The 21,963-nt window shown below is 40.6% G+C and overlaps 1 protein-coding gene across 16 annotated transcripts in view; it reads right to left on the bottom strand.

Annotated features, from left to right (window-relative positions):
* Eya1 (EYA transcriptional coactivator and phosphatase 1) overlaps nucleotides 1–21,963 on the bottom strand; it is a 238,011-nt gene that overhangs the window by 72,998 nt on the left and 143,050 nt on the right. For all 16 annotated transcript variants that reach the window (XR_010066461.1, XM_039110907.2, XM_039110905.2 and 13 more), the window contains 2 exons: nucleotides 14,694–14,776; nucleotides 14,111–14,297 (listed from right to left, as the gene is read on the bottom strand). Coding sequence is in view for 15 of the 16 variants with exons in the window: in XM_039110907.2 (XP_038966835.1) it covers nucleotides 14,111–14,297; nucleotides 14,694–14,776 (270 nt within the window). In the remaining variant the exon portion in view is untranslated. The remainder of the gene's footprint in view (nucleotides 1–14,110; nucleotides 14,298–14,693; nucleotides 14,777–21,963) is intronic.

Raw genomic sequence — 21,963 nt, 5'->3', positions numbered from 1 at the left:
TTGGAGTTGGGAACTGGAGAAATGGTGGAAACAGGACTCCCTCCCAACTTCAGGATTCCTTCTACCAGACTGGTCAGGTTTGTGTTAGCGTCCTCATAGATTCGGGTTAGTAAAATGTAAAGGCTGTGCTAACTAGTATGGACCCTAGCCAGAACACAAACACAGGGCAGAATATGAAGAGTTCATTGGTTTAAGGTTTTGTTTTTATACTGCACAACATAACCTATAAATAAAGGTATCCAGTCTGCAAACACTCCAGAGTAGTCTTGCTCACTTGATGATGGTCTGGATGTTGTACTCTCCTGAGTTCTCTCAATAGCCAAATTGAGACAATATTATTGTAAAGATCACATCATTGATATATGTAGGGAAATATTTTGCCCAAGCTCATTAGTGTTACTGCCATGTTGTCTGTTCAAAGCCATCAACCTGGGCTCAGCTCTGTTGTTTGTAAAGACAAGGATATTGTGATCCTCAGTTAGCTCTCCTTTCATCCTTCAGTGAAACTAAAAGTCAAGCATGTTCTGCTGGACAGAACGCCCTGCCCTGGAACCCATGTATAAATGCTCGACTGTGCTACTTTGAAGTCTTTATCCCCTCTCTGCCTTTTGTCTGTCTCGCATGCAGGCAACATCTCCTTTGGGAAAACAGGAGACATCTTGGTTCAGGTTCTCTTTAGGAGCCTGCTGCTCCTTCTAGTGTTAGATTGTAACATTTCAAGTTCTTTTGGGGTCATCAAATACATGCCTATGTTCTGTATTGATAAAATACTCTGGAGGTCAGAGCATGACCTCCTAAGCTTTTTATCTCCCCCCAAACCAGCTGAATATTCAAAACAAGGAGGGCTTAATCTCCTGAGACATTGGAACACATTCTCACTCATTCATGGATTCATGAAGAGAGAGAGAGAGAATGAATTCATCTCCATCTCTCTCCTCCCTCTACTCTGACCTTCTTCATTTGGTTTGGAGGGTACTAGGGCCTGAACTTAGGACCCTACACATGCTAGACAAGTGTTTAACCGCAGATCTGTACCCTCAATCCCCCTGGATGCAACATCTTCAGATCCTCACACTTCTCCACAGAGGAAACAGTGTTTTCTATGTCTCCTAATGTTAGGGAACAGAACACTGTGATTTGATACCACAATTGTGTATGTCTCAAGGGATATGGAAATATAGTCTTTTATTGTAACTGTTATGTATCTCAAAAGCTGAGTAGGGAGATCATTAGATGAACAACTTCTGAAACAAGTGCTGTAGGGAAAGCCCAAAAGGATGTTGGGAGAGAAAGAGCCCATACAATTTCACAGATCTCACAATATACTGACAGAAAGGGAGTTTGGGGTGATATAAAACAGTCCTTCAGTTCTTACATTTGGGATCTATTTTATCACAGACAATGCCCTTTTAAAAATGAAGAATTTGAATTAAGGAGGTTTGGGGCTTTGAATATAGAGAAGAAAGGATGGCATAGGGTATACTCTGGGAGGCTACAACAGTGGTGCTGCGGTTTGAACACTGTCTCCTGAGTTGTCTTGGTTACAGACTTGGTCCCCAGCTAGCATTACTAGGAACTGGTGAAAAGTATTTTGATTTCTCTTATTTTGCGGTGCTGGGAAACCATTCCAGAGCCACATCTGCAGCATCATTGCAACCTTCTCAGGATGGGAACCTTCCCAGGATGGGAACCTTCCTGGGATGGGCTGTTGGTTACGGGGAGCTCACCCCAGAGAAGACGGTGTGACTGCTTCCCTCTCCTCCTCCTTTCTTTTCCTTCCTGGGAGAGTGCCTTGGCTGTGCCACGCACCCATGATGTTTGGCCAAGGCAACAAAGTCAACACATCTTAGACTACAACTGCCAAAACTGTGGGCCCGGGTAAACCTTTTCCTGTGTTGATTTTCTCAGGTAGTTTCTTATGGTGACAAGAAGGTGACTAATATATATGAATGCTCAAATGCTCTGTGTGCATATTATCCAAAGAAGTGACATCATCCTGTCTCACAGTCCGTATGCAAATTCAAGGGCTTCCTGAGTATGCAGTGACTGTTGAATAAAGCATCTTAATGTTTAATCTTATTTTCTGAATGATTTACACCCTACAATTCCAAGAAAGGTTGACAAAACCTACCTACTAACTATTGGATCACATGAATGTGGGTTCCAGTTGTGCATGTGTATGAAGGCCTGAGGTCAAGCCCAGGCTTCAGTCCTCAGGAGCTATCCACCTGTCAAGATCCTCAGGGACCTTCCTGCTCTCACTCTGCCAAGCTCCTCAGTGCCGGGATTGCACGTGTGCATCACTGCACTCAGGGACAGTGTGCCAAGGAAAATATGGAGATTTTAGAAAATATGGAGATTTCTTTTATCATATCCTGGTAAACAGGAAAGAATAAACAAACAAATAAAAGAAAAAGAAAAGGACTTCCATAAAGCATACATCCTCCTCCTCTTCCTCCTTCCTCCTCCTCCTCTTCTTCCTCTTCTTCCTCTTCCTCATCCTCATCATTAATTCCCAGTGAATATTACCTTATCAAAAATGTCAGACTTGGGACAGGAGAGGTGGATAGGTGGTAAGAGTGTTTACTGCCTGGACACGAGGACCTGATAGTAGATCCTAGCACCCCTATAAAACACTTGGCTACCTGTGCTGTGGTAGGAGAGGGTATGACTCGCTAGGGCTTATGGACCATAAGTCTAGTTCCAGGTCAAGGTTACTGGTGCCATTTCAAGGGAACAAAGTGAACAGAATAGAACAGAGCACCCAATATTCTCCCCTAGGCTCCACATATGTGCTCAGGCACACACGCATGCATATACCATGCACATATATACATACATGCACATCATTCGCCCCTACCACACACAAACCAAAATGAAACAAAAGAAAAGGTAGAAAACTTAAAGGAACCTTCATAACTTGGGTTGCTAGAAGTGTAAGCTTTCCATAAGCTCTTGTATGGCATCAAGGGGAGTCATGCCAACTTGTCGACTAGCATTAGATCATAAAGCAGTGGTCCAGGGATCAATACTGATTGAATTAATTGTGGAGGACATCCATGTCTTCTCTATTTGTATTCTGTAACCATATTGCCTTTTTTACACAGGCACTAGTTGAGGTTTTCTAGATACATGAATTCCTCAGTCATATTCTAGTGATTAAATAAAACATTATCTTCTCTGTAATACATCCAGTACCCTCTGTGGATCACCTCATTGGCCACATGTGGCTTCAATCCCCACAGTCTTTCTTTCTCTATAAGGAAGACAGGTAAGCCACACTTTGAGGGCTTCTCTCACAGAGGTACAGGACCCAATGTCCAGCAGTGATGAGCTGCAGGCAGGGAGAAGCCATGGCTGATCTGAATTAGCATTTCTTTAACCTGTAGCCTCTTTAGCCCCAGCACTCATCATGGGGTCTGTCACATAGGAATTTACAAATCCCCACTAGACATATGAATGGAAGGGAATACCTGAGGGTCTGGGACATGCCAGATATTTTGTTAATTGTTCTATTTTATTGGTGTAGTTATCTTTCACTTCAGATGAAAAGCATCCAAGTTGAGAATTTTAATCCAAAACATTAAAAATTTTCCGAATGTCCAAGGTATTTTGATTTTTAACATGATCCCTAAATGGAAAATAACACCCTAACCTCCTGTGATGGGTTTCAGACACTCCAAAACAATACTTGAAACCACTCCCATACTCTGCATGAGGAGTATATTAAACCAATTCAGACATACTCTGTTGCCATGCCTTCTCCTTACGCACATGCAACATTTTCAACATTTTGACAAGTCAAGTCTAGAACACTTCTGCTTTTTATAAATTCAAATAAGAAATTCTCAAACTTCACTATTCTTAATTCCTAGAGCTCTGCTGCTCATGGCCTGCCCAGAGTGAATGGCAGAATCAGGGTTCAAGTCTAGAAATAATTAGCCCAACTCCAATTCCCTACTTTCCGTCTCAGTTTCTCTATGTTGAACTCTTTGGGAGTCTGGTGCCCAAGAGGTATACAGAGATAGTCTCTGGCTGATGTGTGGGGTAGATGAAAAGAGGGGTACTCAGACAATCACAGTCAGAAAAGCAGAGTATATTACGTTTGCCCTCAGTGAGCATCATTATGTCCAAGGGTTCGGAGGAAACTGGAAAAGCAGAAAGATCTCTAACAAGATCTGGTAACCCATGTTCCTATTTTACCTTGGGACTTTTCAGGAACAACAGAATACCTATCTCCAATGCTAGGAGGATGAGTTGTGTGAGAAAGGTCAAGCCATGCCCTTGTTTCCCCAGGCAGCCACTCAGCTTCCATCGGGAGCCTTCACCTATGACAGGCTGAGACACTGAAAATTTAACCTGTCCAGATTCCTTATATGCATTCAATAATGTGACAGATGATCTCAGACAAATGAACGGAAAAGTCAGTCCTAGTTTATAGTCAGTAACTGCCCAATTACTTCATGCGAAATAGATTTATAGATTCAAGAAGGTTATGGGCCTACAACCCACCTACATTGTAGATAGTTTTAGATGTTCAGTCAGTCAGAAACTCAGAATCTATTTTCTCACACAACAATGACAGATATGATTTCCAAATCAATCTATGGTCACAAAGACCATAGTCCAGGTGAAAATGGTCTACACGACCTAAATCAGTAAACAAGTATACCCCCAGGTAGCAGCATTGGTGTGAATTGAGAAGCAGGAAAAATTCCTAAAGAACGGTACTAAGGAAAATTGATTTTAATTTTAGGATGAGATACTTGATAAAGGTTAGGAAGGAGTCATAAATGTTTTTAAACGTGTCGGAAAACTGGTTTAGGACTCCAAGATCCCCACTTTCATTCTAAAATACTTAGCTTTCATTTTACTTGATAGGATTGTTGTCCCTGTACTCAGTGATCATCAACCTGACCTGAGAGGCGGTAAATGAAATTTTAAAAAGTAAAAATAAAAGTGGGCAAGGTGTAGAATGGTGCTCATGAGGATGAAGGGAAAGGGAAGGAAAGAATTCAGAGTTGACCAAGTGTGCTCTACACAAGACAGGGGGCGTGGCTTAAGAAGTAGGGAATGGGAAGCAAGGACAAAGCTCCCAGCATGGTGCTCACTCAACCTGGAAAACTAGCCTTGGCAGAGAGGGAGTTAGAATTCGGAGCGGGAGTTGGGATCCATCAGTGATGATACCCCAAGCTGGACCAGCCTGTAGCAAAGCCTGCAAGACCAGGCAACACTATGGGGCAGACATGCTTGAGAAAGTGGAAAAAAGCTGCAAGTGACCCCCACACTGATTTTAGAATTCTGAGATTTTAAAACACACAGCAACTTCAAGCCTGTCTTATCCCATGGGGTTAGCTCCTCCTTCAAACCTATGACATCTATCCAACAGAATACCCCAGTGTAAGTGTCTCTGCTGAGTGCCGTGAAGGACTCCAGAAACTGCAACATGGCTGCAGCCTTTGAGGATTCTGTGTTTGCATTTTCACTCTTCTCCCATTTGAGTGCTCAGCCCCGGGCTGCTCTGGGAAGCAGCATGCGTTACTGATTAAGAACTCAAACTCGAAGCCAAGGACAGGTCTAGAGCTGGTCTGACACATTGACATGGACTTCATCTTAGTTTTCTCCTTTGTGAAACGTTGGTAAATGGCTACACTGTCCGTATCGCATATAACCAGGTGAGGATTAGGTAAGTTAATGTGTTGAGGGGAAGGAATTGAATGTGGAAGAGTGGTAGCTTTATTAGGTGAAAGCAACCTTGAGGCTGATTATACAAGATAAGGGGACACTCATTCTTCTCTGTAAACATTACTGTGTCTTTCTCCCTTTGTGCTACGTTTGTGCTTATTACTGCTCAGTAATAAAAATATTCATTAAACTCACCGAGTTTACAAGTAGCTATCAACCTACAAATTATACCATTAACACTTAATCCAGAATCTACTTTCTGGGATGAGGGTTAGGTTGGTGGCGGACCATTTGTTTAGTCCTCGGATTGATCGTTAGCACAACAAGCAATCAACAAACCCAGTATTAAACGATCTTATCCTAGGTACAAGTGGAATAGCTATTATTCCTAGTTAATAATGGAAAACTGATAAGCACAAATAATCACCTGTCCTCTGACCAACCATCTCTAGCTTGGATCTGTGTCGGTGCAACAGGATGCTTAATATTTTATGATATTTCAACTAAGGAAGCCATTGTAAAGAAAGCTGAAATAATGAGTGTCTGGGATTGTTTTAACCTAATTAGACATATATTACACGTAAATATGCTGTTGGTGATACCCGATGCCAACATACTAAACGACTGAGTAAGCTGTCCTGACTGTTGGTGAAGTCATCGAAAAACTTTGACAAGTGAGTTGAGAAGATGATTTCTCTGTCTGAATTTGCACTTCTTAGAAACAAAGTGCAAAATTTGCAAGTGATAAAACTCATTTTTATTCTATTTTGACATCATAAAACAAAAAGTGGACTTTACTTGCATGTAGTTTATAGTTCCATTAAGGGTAACACCACATGTCCTCTGGGGAAGCAGAAAGGAAGAAAAGAAATGCCATTGAGACGCACAAATCCAACAGCCCCTAACAAACATCTGTTTCCCTTTCTCACATCTTAAGAGCCTGGCTATTTTAGATACAAACATTTGTTTTGCTGACAAATGTTTTCAAAAACGTTAGTGGAGATTGTTTCACTGAAATGGTTTATTCCTGAGCTGAACAAATTGCAAACTTCTCCAGCATCTACAGGCATCCGTGAAAAGGATGGCCTGCAGACTTCCCAACTGTTCAGGCCACAGACAGCACACGGGGAGTGGGATGCACGCTATTGCAAACCTCAGTTTCATTTCCACAGTGAGCACCCCCAGGCATGGTCACAGTGGACGTTTATGGGGAGATGCCTGGCAGTTTCCTTTCTCGTTCTGTCACATGGAGTTCCTGCGGGAGCACAGAGTTCTGGGCTCTGCACAAGATCCATTCCCCCTTTTCAAGTCCTTTGCTCTAGTTTCTTGTGCCTTGGCAGGGATCAAAGAGGCAGAGGGAACAAATGGTTTCCCATGCATATTGAATTCCCTCTTACCCTGATTTTTCCTCTGTCACTTGAAATTTAATATTGGCTAGGATCCTGCACATCACCTTAGCTGCTAACTCGTCTCCAAGCAGTCAGCAAGCGCAAAGGGGGAGCTTGACCAATTTTAGTGGGGCAGGAATTTACGTTTCTTATGGTGTTCATACTAAAATTTGCTCTTAATAAATAAGTAATTAGCTTTTACTTCATATTAACTTCAAATGTGGTTTTCACCGCACAGCATTTTCTGTCACTCTGATTTGCTTTATACCAGTTAAAAAAATTACAAGTGAAGATTTTTTTCCTAAGAATTCAGCCACAGAATTCTTATCTTACTACCTAATATTTATCGAACATCAAATAGCTATGTACCTCTAGGATCCACTGTACCAAAATTGATTCTCTAACACATTCTGACTTCTGGTAACTTGTCAAAAACAAGTTAGGCAAATCAGTAAGACAGTGCAAATAGAACTGACCTCATGGTACATTAAAATGCTGTGTATAATAATGAACATAAAACTATAATCCCTGAATTGCACTTGAATATATATGATTATGTACTATTTTGAAGGTAATAGTTGACATATTTAGTAGGAACTGTTCTGAGAGATTTAGGGCTAAAAATATGTTTTCAAGGCAAATTACTTAACCAAGAATAGTAGCTGGGTTGCAAATTATATCCATATGATTTATGAGGTAAAATATATGTGTATATATGTGTATATATATGCCTCTCAGGTTTAGGGAGATGCCTGGCAGTTTCCTTTCTCGATCTGTCACATGGAGTTCCTGCAGGAGCACAGAGTTCTGGGCTTTGCACAAGATCCGTCCCCCTTTTCAAGTCCTTCGCGCCAGTTTCTTGTGCCTTGGCAGGGATTAAAGAAGCATGCATATGTGTGTGTGTGTGTGTGTGTGTGTGTGTGTGTGTGTGTGTGTGTGTGTGTGTGTCTTGGGGCTTGGGTTCTTTCTTAGGAAAAGTCGGTTTATTTTAAAAGTTTCTTTGTGATAATACTTTCAATGTGCTAAATTATTTCTATATATTCTTTTGAATACGCACATTTGATTACGTTGATTTAAAGGTTTGGTATAAGACACTATAATTTATACCCCAAACCTTAAGAGATAGTGTGTTAATATTAGCAAAAGATAAAACGCCTTAAATTTTCTTTTCCATATTTATATATTTTAAACTAAAAGAAATTATTGACCTATTATTTTTTTAAAAAGAAATTAAAAATAAATGCAGTCTATCATTTTAAAGTTAACAAAATCATGATCTGATTTTGACACTGTTTCACATCTGGGACTGCACAGGAAACCACAGTGCTGGTTTTGATTCAACTTTCTTTAATGATAGTGCAATTCTAATTTTTATAAATACCCTTCTTCATAGGATCAACACACTTTCTCTAATGATGGAAAGCCATTTAATTGAGAAGAGAGAAAGAGTTGAAGGATTATGGTTACTGAAAGTATTGTATACCATTAGAATCCTCAGATTTTAGTTTCCTATAAATTCACTGAAAGAAAGAATGTCAATGGGAATGACAATTATGTAAACATATTTGTAGTAAATTAAAAATGAAATTTTGTGATACTCAGAAACCCAAGTCTAAAGAAGGCTTGAAATCAGTTATCCTAACAAGGAAAATATAAAGACTGAAGCCAAAAACACAAGAGAATCACAACAGAAAGTCAATGAAATAAAATAATAATAATAATAATAATAATAATAATAATAATAATAATAAAGAGAAGAAAAGAATCAAAACAGCCTTCCCTTTTCTAAAACAAGGTCAGTGACTTGGCAACACAGTCTGACTAATCACCATAAGAAAGGAGGGCGCAAGTTCCTAACACCACAAATGAAAGAAAGACTACACTGACAATTCTACAAGTATTGAAATGACAGTACAACTTTTCTAAGCACACGTGTCTATGGTTACAACACTTGAGGATAAGGCAAGTGTCAAGAGTCTGAGGCCAGCCTGAAATACACGTCTCAAGGAAAAGCTAAACAGAATAAAACAGAATAGTATAAAGAAGCCTATGTACACAAGTCAGGCAGACTAGGTAACATGAACCAATTTCTTCAGAGAAATGACCTGCTGAACCTTTCATAAAGGAGATAATTTAAACAGACACACATGTACATGAGCTAAGGTAATCACACATCCAAAGAGAAATCACTAGACCTATTCAGCTTCACTAGTAGTAAATATTATCAAATATTTAATGAGCAAACTCTTCAAATTCTCTGTGCTTGCCTAGAAAACACGTGCAGAGGGAATGTTCCCCAGCTTAGGCAATGAGGCCAGCGCTATGCTAATACTAAAACCAGACGAGGGCTTCTCAGGATATGAAAACTGGAGACAAGAATCTCTCATGAATACAAATGTGAAGATTCTCAAGCAAGTATCAGCAACTGAGTCCAAGAATGCACACAACGGACCACACTCAATGACCAAGTGGGATTTCTTGAAGGTATGCAAGGATGGTCAGCATTAGAAAATGAAATAACTGCAATTCATCACATCGCCGTGCTAAAGAAGAAAAGTTACACACATTTCAACAGATGTGGAAAGAGCACTCCACGAAACGCAATAGCCTCAGTCAGGGTGAAGTGGGAGTAGAGCAAAGGCTCTTCCCTTGATAAGGGCCATCTAAACAGAGGGACAATGCTCATATTCCACTGATGCAGGCACACGGCACAAATTGGAGTCAATGCATTATTTTAAAAAAGTAAAAGAAAAGATAAGACATGTAGTTGGGTCTGGGAAAGGTGGAAGTGACTCTGGGTCAGGGAGAGGAGTTAATTGGGATTAAATATGATCAAAATATGTTTAGAATTCTTCACAAATTAATATGAGCATATATATTTTAAATGATACAGTTAATCTCATACAGAAAGAGTGGGAAACGAGATGCTTTCTCCCTGGGATAAGGACATGAAAAAGAGAACTCCTCTCCCATCCCTTTCAACACTACACTGGGAAGCCTAACTGTTCAAAAGGAAACCCAGAGATGCATTTGTGGTGGGAGAAATAACTCTTTGTTCAGAACTGTCCTCCTAGTGAATACTAAAGAATGACTCTCCCTAAAGATGGGAGAGAAAAACGTCTCGAATTAGTGATCCAAACAGGTTTAAAACATAAAAAAGTAACAAATAGGATTATTGCTTTCTTATCATCCTCATTTATATCAGCAGGGGAGAGGGAGAGAGAATGACAGGGAGAGAGAGAGAGGCTGCCAACATTTACAAGAACGATATGAGGAAAAGTATAACACCCACATGAAAGAAACACAAGATATTCTAGGCTTGTGGATAGAAAAGTCCAGCATTGTCAAGATACCAGCCTATTAGCAAATTGATCTAGGAAGACAACTGAATTACAGGTGAAATTCTAGACCAGTGTGTCTCAACCTATGGGTTGCAGCCCCTCTGGGGGTCAAATGACCCTTTCACAGGGGTTGCCTAAGACCATTGGAAAACACAGATATTGATGTTACAATTCATAATAGTAGCAAAAATACAGTTATAGGTTATGGGTGGGAGTCATCACAGCATGAGACTGTACTAAAGGGTCACAGCATTAGGAAGGTTGAGAACCACTGTTCTAGACATGTACTTTATGAATATTGTCAAGCTGATTCCAGAGTTTAGTTGAGGCAAAAAGCTTTGCAAAGACAACATCATTTTGGAGAAGAGCAAAACCACAAGACATTTTCTGACCCGAGTACTCACTGTTGAGCCACAGTGATCAAGACAACATTCCGTAGAGGGAGATAATCACTGTATCAGAGGAATCAAATATGGAGTTCAGAAATGCACATCAGAATGGTCAACTGATATGTGACAAAGGAGAAGTTGAAATAAAACGGTGAAAAGTCTTTTCATAGTGATTCCAGAACACCAGGATCTACAGCCTCGCCTATGTCATGCACAAAAACAAATTCAGACAACCATACACACACAAACACACAAACATACACACTTAACCATAAAATGCAAAGCTCTGAACCACTTTGGCAATAACAAGGGAGACATTCTTAATCATCTTGAGCTTGGCAATGAATTTTTTATTCACACATACAAAAAAAAAAACTGATAACGTAAATTTCATTAAAAGTGAAACTTTCTCTGTGATGAATCCTGTTACTAGAAACCCATGTCCTGGGTTAGGGATTTAGCTCAGTGGTAGAGCGCTTGCCTAGGAAGCGCAAGGCCCTGGGTTCGGTCCCCAGCTCCGAAAAAAAAAAAAAAAAGAACCGAAATCCGTGTCCTAGATAAAAACATTTGCGAAATATGTGGGTGCCATGAGACTTGAGGGCAAAATATAAAAAGAATTATTGAAATATTAAGAGAATGACCTGATTTAAAAGCAGACAACAGTATTGCTGACCAAAAAAGACATATAAGATTTGTGCATGTGAAAATACACTCTGCCCAATGCATCCATCACATTACCACAGCAATGATAATGGCCTAAATCTAAAATATCAACACCATGCAGTGTTGACTGAAATGTGGAGCAACTGGAATATTGTTGGTAAGAATGCAAAACAGTAGTCATGTGAAAAATAGTTTCATGAGTGGAAAACTTTCATGTACACAAACACTTGTATTCCCAGCTTGTCAATGTATAAATGGAACATGCATTCCATAACTCTCTTCTAGAGGCTCAGGAGTCATTGCAGAAGAACGGGCAGAACGGCAATAAAAGCCAGAAGCAGGGGGTGACTACAAGGAGATAGTATTTTCCAGACACAACAGGGCAACTGCACAGCGAGTGTGACAGGATACAGAAGACGTGGGAATCTCAAGCCAGACAAAAATGCCATCATGGAGTTGGGGAAAGGGGGCACAAAGTCCCACCGCTACCTAGGAGTTATTAGCATTTGATAGCTACTGGAAGAGAAAGAGACAGTTTTATTTAAGGGTATGACCCTTGGCATGTCCACTATGCTCCAGGACAGGCCCCACCCCCTCAAGTATTTGGCGCTATAAATTGTACTTGACAGACTTAACGAAATAAAACTACAGATAAGGACAGGGATGGTAGAGCTAGAGACACAGGCGAGGAGGCTGAGGTGGAGATGGATCTGAGAAGGGCGGAGGAGTCTGTTAAAAGGTACACCATGTGAGGTTCCCAAAGAATACAAACAGCAGTTAAAGCATGCGCAGTATGAAAACGCTGGGTCTCTAATGTTTGCCAAAACAAAACACAACAACAGCAACAAAAAAGTCTATCAGTTACCTCTGTGTTCACTGTACAAAATACTCAGTGAACATAGATGCTACGGATACAGAAAGGTCGGCAGCACACACCACCAGGTAGAAACCAGTGCGACTTCCCCAGATTACAGAATCCTGACGTTAGCCCAGTAGATTACCCGACTGAACAGAAACTACACCTGAAATGGTTTTGGTAAAAGTATATATTTCTTTTGTTTTGTTTTGTTTTGTTTTGTTTTTCTTTTTTTCTTTTCTTTTTTTTTTTTTTTTCGGAGCTGGGGACTGAACCCAGGGCCTTGCGCTTGCTAGGCAAGTGCTCTCCCACTGAGCTAAATCCCCAACCCCAAGTATATATTTCTTAACTTCAATACTTATTTCTATATCAAAAGCCATCAGATGACATTTAAAAAATCATTTGAATTCTTTCGTTTGATGAGTTCATGAATTTTACCATCAAAGTTTCTCTTTCATTCAGAGTGAGAAGGAAGGCAAGTTACTGACTCAAACTTAGTGTTAGGATCCTTTGGAATTTTTTTCAATGACTTCTGACTGTGAAACTTAAGAAAGGCCAACTCATAACCATTCATTTTAGTGAGAAACTATGGACTTTTAAGAAATTTGAAAAATACTATTTACTCCCCAGATCAATTATATTCTATAGACGTTGAATAGTGAAATTAAATTGAGTACATATGCCACCAATATTTTTTCCTCATGAAAGTTACAACATATTGTCCACTCTTAAAGTAAAATCATATATACATTTTGAAAAATATTTTTTACTGTTTTCTATGTGGCCTATTTTTGTGTTCAAAGTATGTAGAGGGTTTGATGGTGTCTGTTAATATTTATAAAGCACACCATAGTCAAGATTTACATTAGCATTTAAGACAGACGTGCTAAGGGACTGTCAGTGTGCCGGCTGCTCTGTGCACACTGTTGAAGCTTACTTGTAGCAGTAAATAGGTTCTACTGCTGGAGAGAGGCTAGAGGAAGAAGCTCTGACTTTGTGGAAATAACAGCTGCTTTCATATTCCAAGAAATGAAGGACTAACATTTTTAAAGCAAGGGCAATAGGGTGACATTAGAGAGAAAATGAAAGAAATAGGTTAACTGAGAGGATTAAGCACACAATGCATGGGGGTTATTTGTCCTACATAGAACACATCAGTGGGGGAAAGGAACTAAAACAGGAAAAAACCCATGGATGGAGAATCTCCTGTTTGCTTGACCTTGGGCAGAAGTATGAAAACTGCCCAGACTGGACACACAGTTACAAAATCGACAGTATGTCTGGTGCGGGGAAGGAGGGAGCGGGCTTGTTGGTTGAGACAATTTCCCTTAGGTGTTCTTTGACATTTTCTTCTCAACTCTCAGCAATGTAGTTAGTGCTGGGGTGAAAAACATTGTGTAATGATCAAAAATGTTAGATTCTAAATAGGACAATTTATTTTCATATTTTTCAAAGGTATTGAAGCATTCTCATATTAGTTATTATTAATTAGCAACAAGTAGTTATTCTTTAGTAAATGCCTAAAGGCTATGTGCTATGTAGACCATATCCTGAAAAATGAGAATTTGTCAAATAAATAAAATCTCTCATGCTTTTGACAAGGTCAAATATATCAACATTTTCCACCAAATGAATAGCAGCAACAGGGGCGCCACAACTGTGCAGTGCAGTGTAGGTGTTCGTGAAAACTATCGGAAATGGGTCAATCTACTGCATGAGCTTACAACCTCAGAAAAATGTGCTTAAGCATTGAGAATCTAGCCAGGACGAATCAGAACACATCATTACCTGCTGTGGGGTCTGTGACCGCCTGACTTGTGACGCCAGAAGGTGGTTCCTGGAGTTGGTAAGTGGCATTGGTGGACGGTGTGGTTGGGCTGGTGTTACTGCTTGTCATGTAGTGTGCTGGATACGGCGAGCTGTTATAATACTGTGCGTATTGACCCTGGCCAAAGCCAGGATAAGACGGATAGTCCTACCAAATAAAAGCACAGGAGAGTGGCCTGTTAAAGGACTGCTCATTCCCTATACTGCAAAGTCAAGTCATAAATGTTTGTGTTTACGTGTCTTTCCTGAACTCATATAAGCAAGTACGCATTCACTCATGAGCTCAGGCTTGCAAAGTTTAGGCAAGCATGCGGCCACTCTATAGAGCTTCCACTCTGCGCCACAGTACAAACAAAGGGAAAGCCATCTGAAAGCCATAAGGCTCACCAGAAATGACTGCTATGGACGTTGTATAAAGAAAAAAAGGTTTAAAAGCTTAAGAAAGTGCCCACTCACATTTTAACATGAACAATTCTTCCTTTATGTAATAAAATCAAGTTGTATTTTTAAATGCTTCAGAAGTTGAATTGCCTAATTAAATTACCTGCTGTGAACTGTTAAATCCGGAGGAATTGGTGAGTGAATTATTTCCTGTGTACAATCCTGACGATGTGGTAAAACTGCTACCTGCAACAGAGCAGAGAGACAGCTTGCTCAGTGACATGCTCAGTCGGCTACAAACGTCATTCTCACGAGGCTGGAGTGAAGCCAGCTCTGTCTTCTGCACTGGAATCCACTGTCATGAACAACATTTTGCTTTCTTAAAATAACTGACAATTTTAGGGGATGGAGAAATGGCCCAGTGGTTAAGTGCCTGGTGCTCTTTCAAAGTACCCATAACCAGTTCCCAGCACCCACATGAGGTAACTGCAGCTTCAGGGGTCCAACACCTCTGGTCTCTTCTCCACTAGTAACTACATTCACACACACACACACACACACACACACACACACACACATCAATATTTAAAAAGATGGTTGATTGTACTACATTGTTATAAAGAAGTTTAAATTTCAGAGTGCATGAGTAATTCAGAAAAAAAATAAGATCAAAGGTTTACGTTTGTCCAAATAACCAGTCAGTAAGATTTCCATTCTAGTCTGTAAAACACACTGGTTTTCATGTCTTTACATAAAACATGCAAAATATAAATGGAGCATCTTCTTCCCTGGACTCCTTTCTGCTCTCCTTCTTACTTCCCTTAGCCTATTTAATAAATGGTCGTTCTCCTTCCTTACAATAGCTATCATATCAGATGGGCATTTGCTTGCTCAGAAACCTTGTTGCTCCTCCTAAGGAGTTAGAGTGCTCCCCGATGTTCTTATTTACGGGGTCATTAGAATGGGCCTTGGAGAACCCTCTATTTTATTCCACAGCAGAATAATGGCAGCACTTGAAATTCTTAATAGCAAAAAAGATTAAAGGGGGGGATTTACTGCCACAGGTGCAGCTGAGGGCAGCACTGGGTGTCCACCTCGCTCAACAATGAACAGTCAGTGCCGTGCACACATCTCGCAATTCCTCCCTTCTGTCAATCGTTATGCTACTGCTGAGCTGTGCCCGATAAAAACACAGAAGTCTTCCGATGGCTCAGCTGGCAAGCATTTCTAAAATGATTACGCTTAGAAATGAACAACTGTGTGTTTGTAAAGATGTGTCGTACACTGAAGTTCACGGTCACATGTGTTTTACACTGAGGTACACTGTCACACAGTACCTCTTTATACACCAGACAGCACAGAATTTTACTGCTAAGAATTTACTCTGGGGAAGAATAAAGAGTTTATTTGGGGAGCTCATTAGTAAAACACTTTGTCACTGCTTTCAACATCGAAGCAAGGGAGCCCCAGCCCTACAAGGGTGCTGCTCTGAAACAGAGTACAGACTGCCAGGGGAGTTGGTGACATGAGATTTTTTCATTTTTTTTAAATAAAAGCACAAACTAAACCAACAAAAATACATTTAATCATCTTATTTTTAAATACATTAGAAATGTGAAAATGTTAAGAAGTTCAAAAACTGGGCTGGAGAGATAGATGACTCAGCAGGGAAAGGCGCTTGCTGCCAAGCCTGGTGACCAGAGTTCGATCCCCAGGACCAGCCTTAGGCAAGTTGTCTTCTAATCTCATTTATGCCATGGTTCACATTCACCCTCCCACCACACACACACACACACACACACACACACACACACACACACACACACACACAAGAAATGAGTCCATGGAGCCAATGTAGATTTCTAAATTTTGTACTTAGGCTATACTGTTTCTAGGACTTTTTTCAAAAGGCAATTTTTGAAAGACTAAAGTCGAATGGCAAATGAGGTGCTGAACAGCAGGTGTGTAGACAGAACAAGAAGAGTCCTCAGTGGGAGCTCACTGCTCACAAAGTCATGACTAACACACCGTGGCTGCTTCTCCTACTTTTTACTTACTACTAAACATTTAGATATTGGCTTATGGGTCAGAATCCACAGCAGTAGGGTGTTAATTTGGGGAGGTGCTGGCATGGGAGGTCAGAGGACAACCCTAGATGCTGTTCCTCAGGCACCTTCCAACTTTTTGAGGCAGGGTCTGTGGAACTTTGCAGAGCAAACCGAAGGGTCCGCCCATCTTTGCCTTCAGTCTGAGCATCACTGGGATTTCAGGAGTACACCTTGCTTTGTTACACATGGGTTCTAAAGACCCAAACTTGGGAGAATATGTTTGCTATGCAAGTGCTTAATGGACAGAGCCTTCTCCCAGGCCAGATTAGAGTTTTTGATGCATGAATTAAGAACTTCCTAAACTCTGAACAGATCACCTACAGACTCTAAAATATAATACCCTAATTTTCAAATCTTAAGAGCGTTCTCAAACAACAAGTGAAGTATTTCAGAAAGCAAAACAGTTCTTCCATACAGGGAAAAGGAAAGCAGGTTCTTCCATACACAGAAAAGGGAGGCATTATTTTTTATCCCAGAACACACAAAATTCTCCAATATATTTATGCATCGTTTTCCTCTGTTGACTTCCAAATGAGAAAAATAGTCCATCTCTTTATATATTAAAATTTCTTTCTTCTTTATTAAGCATCTATGAATCTTAAAAGACAGATCCAAGAATTTGTCATTTTCATCGACAGGGGAAATATTTCTTAAGGTAGTTTAAATGCTCTTATCACACTGACTCATATTTGAGGTTTCCTCTTTCATACGTTTTAAAAATAGCCATTCTCCCAAGTCACCAAAACACCTCTCTTGGACAATGAACTTGTTCACACTGTTACTACTCTACACAATGAGGTTCCAGCAATCAATCCATGTCAGTGTCCATTTGCATATGACAATCATAGATGCACAAACCAGGAAGTATTGGGCTCATTCTGATGACTCTGTGAGAATAAGATGACTAAGACATAGACTGTCCCCACACAGGACTTATCAGCACGATGTCAGTTTCATGTTGCTCCCCCTCAACCTCCTGGCTGGTCTGAAGCTCACTGCAGTTAGCCTCATTGGGATATGATTTTTCCTGTATTTGTATATCAGAGAACAAGTACTTAGTAATGATAATGATATACCAAAAACATAGTAATATATATATATATATATAAATATATATATATATATATATATATATATATCACTTAGAAATCCCTTCGGAAGTCAATCTAAATTTCTTCTGTATAAGAGTACTTTTCTCAACTTTCACTATTATATACATTCGATAGGAAAAAAATACTTTGGGTTATGACCTGTTACTTTAATTTAAACTATACATTTTTAGGTTATGACTTGCTACTTTCAGTTAAATGACACATTTTTGGGCAATAAATACTGACCTCCATAATCCCCACTCACCAAGAAAATGAATAAGATATAGAAAATATATTTTTAAATGGATGTTTTCATTCCATAAGTTATTCGCTGGAACAAAGTAGGAAAGACCATGGAAGCTATATTGGCACATACAGGCCACTAGGGCAGGGCCAAGTAAATCACAGTTCACTACTCCAAATGGTCCCCAAGTGACTTTCCAGACGTATGCTGCTTCTAACACTGTGCACTGGCTGGAAAGCAACATCAGTTATAGTCATTTGCAGGCTGAGATCCATTCCACTCGGCGTGCTGAAGCTGGAATTTAATGGTACCCCAGTGGCCTCCTAGACTTAATGCAACTTCCAAAAGGATCTCAGTTGCTTCAGGGAGAAGTGTACATCCTAGAGCCCGGGGCTCAGGCCATTTTTGATTTGCTAGAAAGAAGATCTCAGGGCTACTATACCTAGCTTCACATGGAGCTTGGGCAAATCCTGCTGCTTTCTGGTCTGAAACTGCTAACACTAACTGTTAGCCCCAGGCTTTGCTGGCTCCCTTCCTCCCTCCCCAGCCAGTGCTCGCCTGCCTGTTCTCTTCCCATGGAGGCACTGACTCTTCCTCTAATGAGCATGACAGATCCCATCACTCCTGACTTGAAAAGTAACTGTTAGTGGCTCCCTGTTGCCCTCAGGATAAAGTCAGGCTCCTTGTGGGGCTTATTTACTAGGTCTTAGCTGGTCTGGTCCCTATTTATCTTCTGGTCTGTTTGATCTCTTCCGAGCAGACACAGCCCCACGCCCCAGATGCTCATTCCAGCCCAACTGTGACCCAGCATGCTGTTCTCTGAATGCCGTTCTGCACAGCTCATTTCTGCAGCCAAGTCCTATCAAACTTAATTCTGCACTGTCTAGAAACTTGCTTCTTCAGAAAGCCCCCAGTCCAGTTCTCCACTCATTTCTGTATAAGCCTAGATTATTCTGTGTTCCATTCACTTACCAAATTTTTACCTATGAATGAGTCTGTCTTGGTAACATGTATGATGCATGTGTATATGATCACATCCACGGCTGTCAGCATTTTAGGCCAATTACTACAAATTCATCCATAAACAGACAAGCGGTAGTTATGCCTGTTAATCTTTCCCTATGAGATCGGAGTATATAAATATTATACGCACATACATGTTTGAGTTCATAAAGACACAGGGGTTAGGAAACTCATTTTTTCTGTACCCTGTTAGGTGAATGCACATTTAACCATGATTTAATATCACAGTTTTGATTATCTTTTATTAAGTGCATTGAGTGAGGAAGAGAGGGAGAGAGGGAGAGAGGGAGAGAGGGAAAGGCGCAGAGAACAAGTTGAGGAAGTCCGTTTTCTTGTCCAACTATGTAGAACCTAGGAATTAAACTCATGTTGTCAGGTTTGCCAGCAAATTCCTTTCCTGCTGAGTAAACAACGGGCAAGGTTAATATTTAAATTCCAGATAAAATAATGACAATTAGGACAAGGTACTATAGTTTTTGTGGAGTCCAAGTGACATTCAAACAGAGGCCTGCCTGTCTTTAAAATCTAAGCAGTGCTCTCCTGCCTATTTTGTCTGGTTTCGTGGGCAGTTGGAAATTCATTGAAATATTTCCAGGGTGTCCTTCTACCAAAGCAACAGAGGCAAACACAGCGGATCCGAGTCTCCGAGTGTTTATCCTGCATGGTGCCCAAACCAAGTATTTGCTCCTCCTTAACACTTCCAGTCCTACTTTCTACGTCCTCATAAGGGAGCATCACAGGCCATTTTACACATGTGGAAAAGCCCTGGCATTACAGGAGATGTGGCATTCAACTCAAAATATGGAGCCCTTTGTGTTCATAGTGCATCGACTATCAGAGTAGCAGGAGTGCTCTCTTATGCTCGAAATATGCAATCAAAACATGGATGATGAATGGCCTTGAGTAATCAAGAGGCTCCTGTCTTGAAAGGTGCCTATCTGAGCTCTTCCCCAGATCCAGGAATCCCAGCAGTTGGAGTAAAAGGTTAGTGTGTAACTTCAAAGCCCACGCGCCAACCAAAACCCCACAGTGCCTGAGTTCTACCACCAAATTCACTATTGGTGCTTCGAAACCACGTAACCAAGATGAGCTGTCTTAACGCACAAAGCAAATAAACACACTCATTCGTAGAACTTGCGTTGGGCATTGGCTGTTCTTTTCAAAACTTTTTCCACATTTATATATGTATATATTTATTATGTGTGCACACCTGAGTGCCACATGCAAATGTAGAGGTCAGAGGACGGTTTTAACAACTTGCAGGAACCCACTGTCTTCTGCCCAGTGGATGCCAGGGATGTAACGCAGGTCATCAGGTTGGCAGGGAGCACTCTCACGCACCTTCTGAGCAGCCTGGACTGACCTCAGCTGACCCTGAGCTGAGCTACAGATCGCAAGGAGTGAGAAGCCCTGTGATGACAGTCACTCTGCCCACAGCAGTATCAGTGTTGCCCACTGGACTTCCCAGACCTTCCAAATAAGTAAAATGCAGCAGAAACATCCTAGTCAATGTTTTAGGTTTTATCTCACATGAAACCATTAACGTCACCAGCATGGAAAGCATCCTTGCTTATAACCCACCCGCGTTGAGGAGTTTGGCACATGCTGATTTAAGTGAGTTGTCTGTGACTCTTGAAGTTATACTTCAGGAGGGTGGGGAGGGACCATCTTCTACCTGATAGCTTAAGAAAATTATATCTACTATGGGTTTATTTCTGCAAAAAGCCACAGTTTCTTTGTCCTGGGGGAAGAGACTCATCAGAACCAGTGGAAAATATATTTTCTTTCAGAAAATCTGTGAAGGCCAACATACTTTCCTGTTCATTGGTTTTTTAAAGTTGTGGCTGTTTATTGAATAGGAAGATTACATCTCTGTTATAACAAAATCAAGTTGTATTTTATCAACACATTTTAAAAATTCCACAAACTCACAAGGACAATGGAGAAAAGTGTGGGTTGCACTGAGGTTGGAGACATCAGAATCTTGGACAGGGAGCTGCCTCACCTTGGGTTTGAAGCCACCACACAGCCTGGAACAGAAGCCTGACACTACCCAGAAAGAGCTGAGAGCAAAAGGAAGCTTTAGAGAGAAGCAGGAAAGGAAGCTGAAAATGCATGATGGGGGTTCTGTTGATCCTTTCTTAAAGAACAACACAGAGGAGAAGCGACATTGGGAAAATCCAAGACCCCCAAAGCTCAAACGTTGATATTGGCAAAGCAGGGCCAGGAATGGTTATGAGTCTCCTCTTAAAGATGGAGATGCATGAGGGAGCTACAATAAGTTTGAGAGTAAACATGTGCATCTGGGTTTGGACATGAGTCTGGGCTTTGGGATGTAGAGCTGGAATGAGGGGCTAGGACAGATAGACTCTATTCCCCAAAGTTGTCCATGCATGGCCCACCATGTTAATTATCCAGAAAGTGGTCAAAGCTGTTCTGAAAGCCTCCTGTGGCCCTGTTCCTCTATTAATGCTTCTCTTTATTTATCCTCCCCACTCTTCAAGGCCTAGACAATCCTTGTCTTTCCAATAACCTCAACTAGTCCTGTGTGTGTTGGCTATGCTCTGGGAACACTGGCTCACTAAGAAATGCTATCATAGGTTCTTCTCTAGAACAGATTTGAACAGGCTTTCCTTCATCTCTATGTCCTGTACCTAATTTCTTAAGTTCATTTGTTGTATTTATTTTGCACATGTATCTATATGTGATGTGCATGTATGCTCAAAAGTCTGTGGGAGCATGTCAGGGTATATGTGCATGTGAGGAAGAGTGTGCAGTTTTAGCTATCAGCAGCATAGCAGAACAGTAACCTATGGTACCAACAAAGGACAAGAGTTTATTTACTCTAAATTAGATGTTGACTGCATATCACATGTGTATTGATGAAAATATATTTTGCTTGCATATGAAAGTTTCAAACTCAGAATGCAAGAGTATTCTACGTTTGTATTCCATTTTGAGTTTATT

The sequence above is a fragment of the Rattus norvegicus genome, chromosome 5 (genome assembly GCF_036323735.1).
Source record: "Rattus norvegicus strain BN/NHsdMcwi chromosome 5, GRCr8, whole genome shotgun sequence".
Taxonomy (NCBI): domain Eukaryota; kingdom Metazoa; phylum Chordata; class Mammalia; order Rodentia; family Muridae; genus Rattus; species Rattus norvegicus.
Note: the sequence above shows the minus strand (reverse complement) of the source record. Positions and strands in the feature narration are given on the sequence as shown.